The 10,854-nt window shown below is 42.9% G+C and overlaps 1 protein-coding gene and 1 long non-coding RNA gene across 4 annotated transcripts in view; one reads left to right on the forward strand and one right to left on the reverse strand.

The window, feature by feature from the left end:
- The window catches only part of LOC138954695 (uncharacterized), a 6,545-nt gene extending 644 nt beyond the window's left edge, over positions 1-5,901 (reverse strand). Inside the window, exons 1-6 of one of the 2 annotated variants that reach the window (XM_070326477.1) lie at positions 5,253-5,901; positions 4,228-4,860; positions 2,952-3,127; positions 1,979-2,491; positions 947-1,314; positions 1-346 (exon numbers count right to left, since the gene is read on the reverse strand). The exon at positions 1-346 is cut by the window's left edge and continues 644 nt beyond it. In XM_070326477.1, the coding sequence (XP_070182578.1) occupies positions 1-346; positions 947-1,314; positions 1,979-2,491; positions 2,952-3,127; positions 4,228-4,860; positions 5,253-5,402 (2,186 nt within the window). In that variant the 5' untranslated portion in view covers positions 5,403-5,901. Of the gene's footprint in view, positions 347-946; positions 1,315-1,978; positions 2,492-2,951; positions 3,134-4,227; positions 4,861-5,252 lie in introns of both variants that reach the window. The other variant, XM_070326476.1, reaches the window with a different exon arrangement.
- A 1,299-nt stretch (positions 5,902-7,200) lies between these two features.
- LOC138954696 (uncharacterized) lies at positions 7,201-10,354 on the forward strand. Of its 2 annotated transcripts, none has more exons than XR_011451940.1 (4): positions 7,201-7,448; positions 8,129-8,210; positions 8,553-8,646; positions 9,229-10,354. It is a non-coding gene; the product is annotated as an uncharacterized lncRNA (long non-coding RNA). The 2 variants fall into 2 exon arrangements; XR_011451939.1 differs by having other exon boundaries at positions 7,202-7,439.
- Positions 10,355-10,854: the final 500 nt, after the last annotated feature.

Consider the following 10,854-nt stretch of genomic DNA (forward strand, 5'->3'; position numbering starts at 1 on the left):
GCTTCACCACTAACACCACCAGACCCAGTGTCCAGGTAGACGACGACGTGTCTCTCCAAGCCCCATACTGTGTTCTGATTGGCCACCGTCACCGCCTCGTCTCGACCCCTACCTGCCGCTCTCTGTGTGGGACCTGACGTCATTTCAGCCAGTTGTCTAACGGCCTCTGTGTCGTTATGAGCCACCTTACGGGTGGGGACGCCGCGTGACTCGAGGCCCCGGATGAAGGGTGCTGGTGAGTGGGAGTGATCATCCGGTGTGTCTGTGTCACACTGCATGGGACCCAGCACAAAGACGTCGCTGAAGGTGAGGCCGCCCTGCCCGTGGGGAGCGTTGTCTTGGCAACCTGAAACATCACACACACCGTCAACACCACATCGTCGTTGTGTAAGACACATCCACACCGACTGCAACAACAACAACAACAACAACAACAACACCAACAACAACAGCAACGACGACGACACCATCACCAGCAACGACAACCACGACACAAACAACAACGATGACCTATGTCTAACTTCCGCACCAACACCGGCTACAGCAACACGTGAACAGAGACTACAACTACATCAGCAGCACCACAACCACCTGGAAATAGGAAAAACAATTTTATATTATTTAGTGTTCCACACCTCACCTTGGCAGACTTGTGACGATATTATGTAACGACGTCACAGTAAATGACGTAAATACCAACATTCCTTGTAAGTTTAATGACGTCATTGAAATGTTGTACACCAACCTGAGAGAGAGAGAGAGAGAGAGAGAGAGAGAGAGAGAGAGAGAGAGAGAGAGAGAGAGAGAGAGAGAGAGATGTACAGACAGACAAACAGAGTGACAGATACAGACAGGCGGACGGACCGGCAGACAGACGGACAGACAGACAGACAGACAGACAGACAGGCGGACAGACAGACAGACAGACAGACAGAGGTGTACTGACCGACACGAAGATCTCGCAGCATGTCTGCCACCAGCTCCCCGCACCGTGCACACCGCCATAGCAAGTTACCCTCATGTCCCTGTCTGTCACCGCGGTACACATCATCATAGTGACCAACCGTCAGGACAGGTGGGCCGTCGCACGGTGCGGACACTGGCGGCCTGGTGTAGGCCGGGACCGTTCCTCTCTTCATATCATTAGCCTGCTCCACCTCTCTCACCACAGCAGGTGGACTTCTCAGGGGCTGCGTCAGGTAGCGGACGTGACGCTTCATGTCGGCAGGTACATCTAGCTTAACGCCTGCTGCCCACAGGGTGAACCTGACGTGTCGTTGTTTTAACGCCCGGTAGATCTCTGCGATGACGTCACTGTCACAGAACAGACAGGTGTGTCAGTGTTAATAAAAAGAACATAGAGGTGTGTTATAGTTATCACACAACTATTGTTTTAACGCAGTGTAGATCTTCGTAATGACGTCACAGCAACAGAACGGACAGGTGTGTCAGTGCATGATTACACCTGAAATTACGAAACTGATTAAAACAAAACAAAAACGCCAGGCAAAAAGGAAGTCACAAAGATTGCTGTTCAGGATAAGAATCACAGTGAACCTGAAATAAAATGACGCAATGATTAATAATGACGTAAACAGAATGACGTTATTTCGCTCCACTCTTCGTTACCTTGACCAAGTTTTTCCAATGGCAGACAAAGAAAGGGTGGCGCCTGATGAGACAGGTTGATGACATCACTGATCAGTACACACCGCCGTGACAGTTGCTGCATTCACATTCTACATCTAATAAACATGCCCCAGTCTATTATTCAAACTTGAAAATAAAGAGCCATTACTTCCACATAAATCTTCCGAATTTCTTGACCAAAAGCACACGAATTACCTCGTCATAGAAAAAGTGTGAATATAATAACATTTGTGAATTATCAGACTTCCTTCCAACAAACACGACCACACCGGCCAACACAAGAGTGACAGGAGGCAGTGTTAGATTCAGTGTACAGCGTCATTCTTACCACTCAGCCTCATCGGCCAGGATGTGCACGCGTCCGTGTGTCTGTGCGTGTTGACACAGCTCCTCCACCCAGGCCTGCACTTTCTTCTTGCCTTCCTCTGTCCAGTCACCATACTTCCTAAGCCCCGCCATGTTGACGAGCTGCACGCTGCCGGCTCCCTGTCCGGCCGTCTCTCTCACCTGATGACGCACAAGGTAAGCAGCAGCAGCGCCATCATCACTCGTCTGAAGAACGAAGACTGTGGCGCAGCCCTTCCTCAGCAGAAAAACACCTTTTATTATCAAGACTATGCTTTTTGAAGTGCCCGTCGGGCCCCAGAGGATTCTCACGTCGACGTCGTAGTCGTCTGGCGGCTCCTCCAAGACTTGAAACTGCTGCGGGAACAAAGCTATACATGTCATTGGTCGACCATGCTCCATTCCAACAGCGTGAACAAGGTGGCCCTGGGTCCACAGCTGTAGTCGTGGCTGTCTGCTGAGGAATAGCTCAACCGTTGTCAGTGGTATGGAGAATCTGTCAGCATACACATTTACACACATTATTAGGTATATATCACACACACCACACACACAGGCACAACACACACACACACACACACACACACAAACACACACACACACACACACAAACACACACATGCACCAACCCACACGCAACGTGTAAATGTAAGCGAAAGGTTATGCAAAAATACACATCTTAAAATGTAATTTAGGGCATGACAAATTACAGTAGATGACGAGAGAGAGAGAGAGAGAGAGAGAGAGAGAGAGAGAGAGAGAGAGAGAGAGAGAGAGAGAGAGAGAGAGAGAGAGAGAGAGAGAGAGAGAGAGAGAGAGAGAGAGAGAGAGAGAGAGGTGGGGGGGGGGGGGGGGGTCGGGAGAAACAACGAAAGAAAGATAGATGACGTTAGGCCAAGTAATAATAAACGTGCGTGCGTGCGCTTCACCGATATGACACAGCTATGCAACAGTACCTGGCAACCAACTGTGTGTAGGTAGCTGTATCCATGGCATGGTCCCCGCCCTCATTCCGTTCCAAGCTCGCCCTCCACCACGCGTCGAGCCTTGTCTGGTCAGCCATGTCGTCCTCACAAAGACATACGTGGCTGACATTCCGACTTGACTCGACGCTGAGGCCTTCCTGCAACTCCTGTAACTGAGGTCAACACACACGGACTATATTAAACAATGCGGGAAATGGCACAAGGGGTGGTTTAATACACGATGCACACAAAGACAGTGTAACATTACCTGAGTTGGAAATCTCTTCATTCCTCCAGACAACTTTCTGGACAAAAGCAAACCATCTTTTCGGAAAATAGTTTCCCGTTTGTGGTGACGCGCATTAGGCTACATTGAGTACAAGTGACGTCGTTTTCGCGACAAAAAAAATGACGTCTACTATTCCAGGGCACTGTTCTTAGAGCTCCAGTGAAAAATAAAAAGCAAATGCTCATTTGACTCGCCTTCGTCTTGTCCCACAACAATGTAACCCGCCCACCTTTTAGGACCCCCCCTCCCCCCCATGGAAGACTCCCGCCACCACCCCTCCCACAAGAGTCCCTCCCTTCTTATACAACCACCCCCTTTATGCCCGACCTCCCCCAATAAGACCCTTTTTGTTTTTAAAGATTGTTTGTTCATAACCTCTGTCAGCTAACCCACATTTAAGACTTTACCCCAATAAAAAACAAAACAATATAAAATTCCTCTTTCACTTTCAGCTTCATAAATTAAATGTTCAAGAGAAACGTTGGCATCAGAATAATCGACAAAAACTTGATCAAAAGTGTGACCTGTAATATTCCAGGTTCAGTGGTGATCATCTTGTCCAGCAAACATGTCCATGCTATTACTGTGAACATTTACGAAACAAGCTACATTTTGGTCATGTCTGCTGCTTAATAACACCTACAATTGTGGGAAATGTGGATTAAAGGTCTAGCTTCAAAATCATCCCAGATAATCTTAACGTTAATTTTTGTGATCGGACATACGGACGGACACTGCGCACAGTGTGTGGACTAAGAGCATAGCGCTATGAACTAGCCCTTACTTTACGTTGGTGAACAAAGAACAAAGCTCTGTCAATCTCTCTCTCTCTCTCTCTCTCTCTCTCTCTCTCTCTCTCTCTCTCTCTCTCTCTCTCTCTCTCTCTCTCTCTCTCTCTCTCTCTCTCTCTCTCTACTTCTCTCCTGCGTGCGTCTGTTTTTGCGTGTGTGAGCGAGTGTAGGTCAAGTGTTAACTTACATCGCTCATGTTTTCCAGCACCTCCTCCAGACAGCGTCTCGTTGTGTCGGGCAGGACAATGGCCTGGTGGAGGGCTGGCTGTGTGACCAGGTCACCCAGAACAGAGCGCCTCACAACATCTCTGGCTTGCTTCAGGTACGCAGCGGCCTTCTTTAGTTCTTCTTGAACTGCAAGGGGGTCGTCTTCTGTCTGAGGTATGATTGCCGCCATCATTATCCCACGCTCGCGATGTATGACGATCAGGTCAACAAAGTCCTCCTTCAGGTTCAACGGCTCTGCTTTGACGCTGTTCGTGTTCCTGGCGGCTGCACCAGTATAGATGCTTTGGGTATCAGCACCATATACACTAAGTTTAGCTTGAGTCAGAATTACCATAATTTCTTTTTCCCTCGCGGCTTTGTCCTTTATCTGATTCATGCAGTGGTGGACATTTTTCAGCACTCTGTCTATGTGGACAGTGTCCCTGACCTCCATACTCTCATCTATGTCTATTTGTTGCTGTGTTTTCAGTACCTGGATTCTCTCACCTTCTCCGGTATATGCCATTTTCTCATGCACAGTGTCCATGTGAGCCGGGGGGATTATGTATGATTCGCTCTCAAGGTGAGGGAACCAGGCGTTGAGAAACTCTCTCTGGAATCAAAGACATGATGATGTACTGTCTGCTCACTTCTAGTATCATTCACAACCTACGTCAACTATGAAGACAGTGAAAATACAGACACCAAATAGGGACTTATGTCTGACTGGTGGTTCACACAATATTTGCCTACAACACAGCAGATAATTTTTTTTTTAAAGTTGCTCTATATGATGTAAATTCAAAATGAAAAACAAAAACAAGGAAAACAACAACAACAACAACAACAACAACAACAACAACAACAACAACAACAACAACAACAACAACAACAACAACACAAAAAGAGTAAAACTAATGATAATGCACCTTATTCATTTGAAACATAACTTCAAGTCTTAAAATAATGTTTCGGTGGGTGGGTTTTTTTCTGAGATGAATTTACCTCATGGTCTGACAACCTTAACACTTGGTCCTCTGATTCCTGTGATCTTGCCATCAAGGGCGGGGCAGGAGAGGCAGCCTGGTTCCCCGGTGACCCAGAGGTACTGCACGGCGGAGCACATTCCACAGGCGGTCCCTGTGTGATGTGCATGATATAACCGTCACTTCTGTCATAGCACTATTCATATATGTAATGATCATGATATTACTGTCATTTCTGTTATAGCACTGTTCATATGTGTGGTTTGCATGATATTACCGTCACTTCCGTCATAGCGCTGTTCATAATCATGAGTTGTGTGCATGATATGACCGTCACTTCTGTCATAGCGTTGTTCATATGTGTGGTTTCCATGATATGACCGTCACTTCTGTCATAGCGTTGTTCATAATGTGTGGTTTCCATATTACAGTCACTTCTGTCATAGCGATGTTCATATGTGTGGTTTGCATGATATTAAAGTCACTTCTGTCATAGCGATGTTCATATGTGTGGTTTGCATGATATTACAGTCACTTCTGTCATAGCGCTGTTCATAATTATGAGTGGTTTGCATGATATTATCGTCACTTCTGTCATAGCGCTGTTCATAATTATGAGTGGTTTCCATGATATGACCGTCACTTCTGTCATAGCGCTGTTCATAATTATGAGTGGTGTGCATGATTGTTTGTTTGTTTGTTTATTTGTTGCTTAACGTCCAGCCGACTACGCAGAGCCATATCAGGACGAGGAAGGGGGGGATGAAGGGGGCCACTTGTCAAGCGATTCCTGTTTACAAATGCACTAACCCATTACTTGTGTCCCAGCAGGCTTTAGTAAAACTAAATTAATACCTACTGGAAGATTACCAGTTTCCAGTATGTTAAAATAGGCTTAACCTATCTACTGCTGGACTTACATCAGAACACTAACAGATTAAACTATACATGAATCGCGAGACAAGCGGCAAGAGAAGAGATTTTTGGAAAAAATACAGGTGAATGAGCAAGAAGGCAGAAAAAAGAAAAGAATTCATGAAGAAAAAGAGAGCATGACAGGAAAGAGGAACCAAAAATCTACCTAACAGCAAACTAGAAAGCTCCTGCGGTTCCAAAAACAGGAGGGGCCTTTAATTTCATAACCGCAGTGCCCCACTGCGGGACCATTTTGTTGTGAAATACGTCATCAGTTTGTGTACACAGGAAGTTGTGACATCCGTCACCCTATGGGAGGGGTGAAGGCAACATTGTTCATCTGTAGAAAGTTGTGAAATCCGTCACCCTATGGGAGGGGTGACGTCAAAATTGGTCATCACAGAGTTTGTGTAACACAGGAAGTTGTGAAATACGTCACCCTATGGGAGGGGTGACGTCAAAATTGTTCAACAAAAACATGATATGTCGCATTGTGCAGGGTCAACTGCAACAAACTCAAACCGAGCCATTCATACCTATCTGTATTTGAGTGACTTATTTACCGACATTTTTATGTCTTATTTTCAGCACAGGTGTAGGAAAAATCATGAACCAAAATGTTATTTATTTTCTAATTTAACATTTTTTTTACAAATATGACCATGGTCTTTTAAACATACAGTGACATTAAACATTGTTATGTTAAAAAAAAGAAAAAAGAAAAAAAGCTTTTGTGCACAAATCAGAAAATACATTGTACATTTTACCTACAGGCCAAACAGTGTCTGTTGGCGGCAAAGGGCCCAGCAAGTTGCTATTTTTAGATCGATTAAAAGTTGTCAAGAACAGGCGCTTACATTTGAATGTGTCCACTGATAGTAGGTTTGGTTGTGATCAATCAGAATGATGTAGGAATACACATGTATGACAGTTTGGTATGATGACATGTAATTCAAATATGCTGAAATGTAATATTATACATGATATAATATTATTATGGCTGTTGCCATGACCATGAACCCCAAGAAAGGTTTAATGTTATGTAAAATCAAAATACCAAAATCAAGCACCTACGAATCTGGTCTACGGTGCGGCTTGGACCTAATATGGATGGACACGCAACTCGCTCAGCCAGCCAGCGCTGCGAGACTTACAGCGGCCAACTTCGCCGCGGCGCGCTCATTGGCTCAGCATTGAACTTGCGTCAAGGCCGATGCGCGTAGATTCCCAGAATGTTTACTTTCGGTTAGATTCTTCGACAGCATTCGCAGAGGTGACTGCCGTTACAGAGGTGACAGAGGTGAGTAAAACTGACCATCGAAAGGAAAATACGATTCATATTGGTAATACTAATAACATACTTGCACAAGCATGTATCTACCAAAACTGTATGGGAGCACATAGTTGAAAAGGCGTGGTGAAGCGATCAAATCGAATCGTCCGTCAGTCAGTGCACTGATTAGCCACCACGATTGAACGTCACTGTCCGTATTTTGTATGTAAGCAGAGCTTCCAAACTAGTTAAATCCTGATGTAGTTTACAAAAACAAAACAAAATCTCATTCCTGTTCCATTGTTATTCTTGTAGTTGTGATATATTCTAGTGAAACTGAAAGTAAGTGTTAAAAGCAGAAAAGCCGGACCGAATCAGGTAATTGGGTTGGGAAAGTTTTGCTAAGAAATCCTGTTATTTCCCTGGGTTAATAAGCATCTCTTTGTCCAACTATTTACACAATTTATTTGACTAGTTTGTGGTTTCAATTGAAATTATTGTTGTATTTATTTCTAGACTACAACAACTTGCATTGATTGCATTTCATTGTTACAGCACAAAACACTGAATGACACATACTGATTGACGAGCATGCCAATAGCCTTCTCGTTTTACAGTATAGGTACTGATAGTTGTATACAAGTTTGAATATCACTTTGAACACTGCCACATTCAGTTCTTTTCATCATTGAATAATTTTGTTTCAGGAAGCAAGCACCACTTTTGTTGTTGATGAAAACCCCTGTACAGTCAGAAGTGTGTCAAGCTCAAAGTATTATTTCACAAAAGGTGAGAAGTTATTCGTTACATTTGCAACATTTATTGTTGAAAAATATTAAACATAAAGGCAGAATTTGTTTGTCTTGTGATTGTGATGCCTACAACTACACCCACTTGTGATTTCTCAGTCAAGTTACTGCAGATTTGTGTATATTTCAGTCTCATGTGGTATTTGCCATATTTTTGTGTGAACATGTGTATTTTTCAAGACTTAGATTCTGTGATAACATAAAATACCATAACACATTTGACACCAGTGCATCATATAATATTTTTGGATAATTCTCATTACGCATGATTTTTTATTGTGTCACTGTGTGTACATTTACATGTGTTTTTAAATGTCAACAGGTGACAGTTCCACTTTTGGAAGAGGTGTGCAGTGAGATTGCAGAAAATGAATGCCTGTCAGCTGATCTGTGAAGCCATGTTAAAACCTTGGACTGTAAGTGTTTAGGGAAACACTGTATGAATGAATACAATTTTGTTGGAGTAGTGTTTTCACTTTTGCTTATAATGTAAAACAATTTCAAGTTTAAATTTCAAGTTATGCAGTTACGCTGAGAATAAGCTGTCATATATACATGACAAGTAAGCAGTGCTCCCTGTATGGCATACGTGTAATTATTGTTGATCATTCGCGTACACATTCCAGACTTGTCAATGTGCAAGTGTTCTTTTTGGATACAATGGTGTGTGTGTTTGCCTTTCTTTTAAAGTTATACGAGGCAGGGAATTATCCCAAGATATGGACTAATAAAAATCTATTATTGTATATATATATATATATATATATATATATATATATATATATACAGTGGACCACCCCCCCCCCCCCCCCCAATTTGATAATCCCTCCCTTTTAAGACCTTATTTTGTCAGTTTGTCTGTGCATAACTTCTGTAAATTTTCCTTCATTTTAAGACTGCCTCCTTTTAAAGACCCGCTTTCTCAGATTGTTTGAGGTAATACAAAGGTGGTTCTATTGTATGTGTTCAAGTGTAAGACTTTGTGGTCTGTTTGACAGGTGCTGTTCTTCGGGACAAACTTCAGGTGTTTGAGTCATGCCTTGGTCTACGAGGGAAGTTCCGGAACGCGGCCAAGGAAAAGGCTCACTCATTGTACTACGCAAGCCATGCAAGCATTACAGAGGTCACCAAGTCGACTCATGCATCAGCTTCCATTTGCCTCAGGATGTTTGAAAGGCTGGTCGAAGCAACCTATGGGTGCAAACAGGAAGACAACGCGAATGACCGACCGGTGCCAGTGTGTGAGGAAGGATGTGATCAGGTATGTTGCTGGGAGTGTGGTGAAGAAACTAAAAAAGAAAGTTTGGGGCATCAAGAAAGGTGCATACAGATACGAGAAACTGCGCTGTTTAGAAGCACTGAGGTTCAGTGAGCTGTCAGAAAGTGATTGCGATTCTTCAACTGACATGACAACGGTGCTTAACCGAGGAGGACTGACATTTGTCAAAGACAACATTGTGCAAATGTTCCTTGACATGCAGGACATTTTTCGTCGGACTGTGGGTGTCGCTTGCTCTGCCAAAATGAAAGCTGATGACAAGGACTTTCTGCAACAGTGCCAAATCAATGATACAGTGCCTGTGCTTTTTTATGACACAGTTTATGCATTTGACATTTCTTTGAAAGTGCAAGAAGATGTTTTCGAAAATGCTGTCCTGCTTTTTTTTTTTTAAATCCGAGTCCACCACAAGCTGAGGACAATGTCAATGATGGACAAAGTGCAGCGCGGGTGGAAAGAGTAGAGCATGAAGAACAGGTTGCGTACCAGTGACACTAACATTAACAAGGTGTGAGACGGGCAAAGTTAGCTACATATGCAGTTGATCATATCATTAGTGCCAGTCCACGGATGCTCCCCCCTTGTTTGTGTGTATGTATGTGTGCAGGTTTGCATTTCAGTCTGCATGAGGTGAGCGATAGTGATTTTTAACTGTTGGTGCTCAGTGATTTACAAGCATAACAACTGTGTGAATGGTGCTATATTGAATGAAAGAGTGTGACATGAAGTTCTTGTACATCATTGTAAAGAGTGTGAATGACGTTTTAGTTTAGATGTCAAGCGCTTGGAGCAAGCCTTTTTAACGAAAGTTTTTGATTTAGCGCTATATAAATGTTCTTCTTCTTCTTATTATTATTATTATCATTATTATTATTATGTTTTCTGTTGCTATGTAAATTCTCCTGTCTTATGTATAACACACACACTTTGTATTACATTTTTTTTTTACAATAATCTCTCTTGGTGCTGGGTACAAATATTTTAAAAGTTTTCAGGTTCATGTTATTCTCTAGTTTCACTTTTTGTTTTACGCTCGACACGTGTTTGAATCTGTATCTGTCTGCAACTGTGAGTAAGTACACCTGAATCCAACATACTAAAGAGAAATAGAGAGCTTCAGTATTTAGTCTGTACTTTAAAAAAAATTGTTATTGCTTGCATTTTTCTTCCGTTGTATTTTTTATGTCTTGAAAATAATAAAAAAATTGCTTTGAAAATGTATTGTGTACCGCAGTCAGAAGTAATTTATTACTTTTGGGAGTTTAGTAACGTGATTTCAGTTTTCAATTGTTCGTTCACTTATATTGCTTTCAGATTTAACACACAAGAAACAGTAGCACGGTTT

The sequence above is a fragment of the Littorina saxatilis genome, unplaced genomic scaffold (genome assembly GCF_037325665.1).
Source record: "Littorina saxatilis isolate snail1 unplaced genomic scaffold, US_GU_Lsax_2.0 scaffold_546, whole genome shotgun sequence".
In the NCBI taxonomy this organism is placed as follows: domain Eukaryota; kingdom Metazoa; phylum Mollusca; class Gastropoda; order Littorinimorpha; family Littorinidae; genus Littorina; species Littorina saxatilis.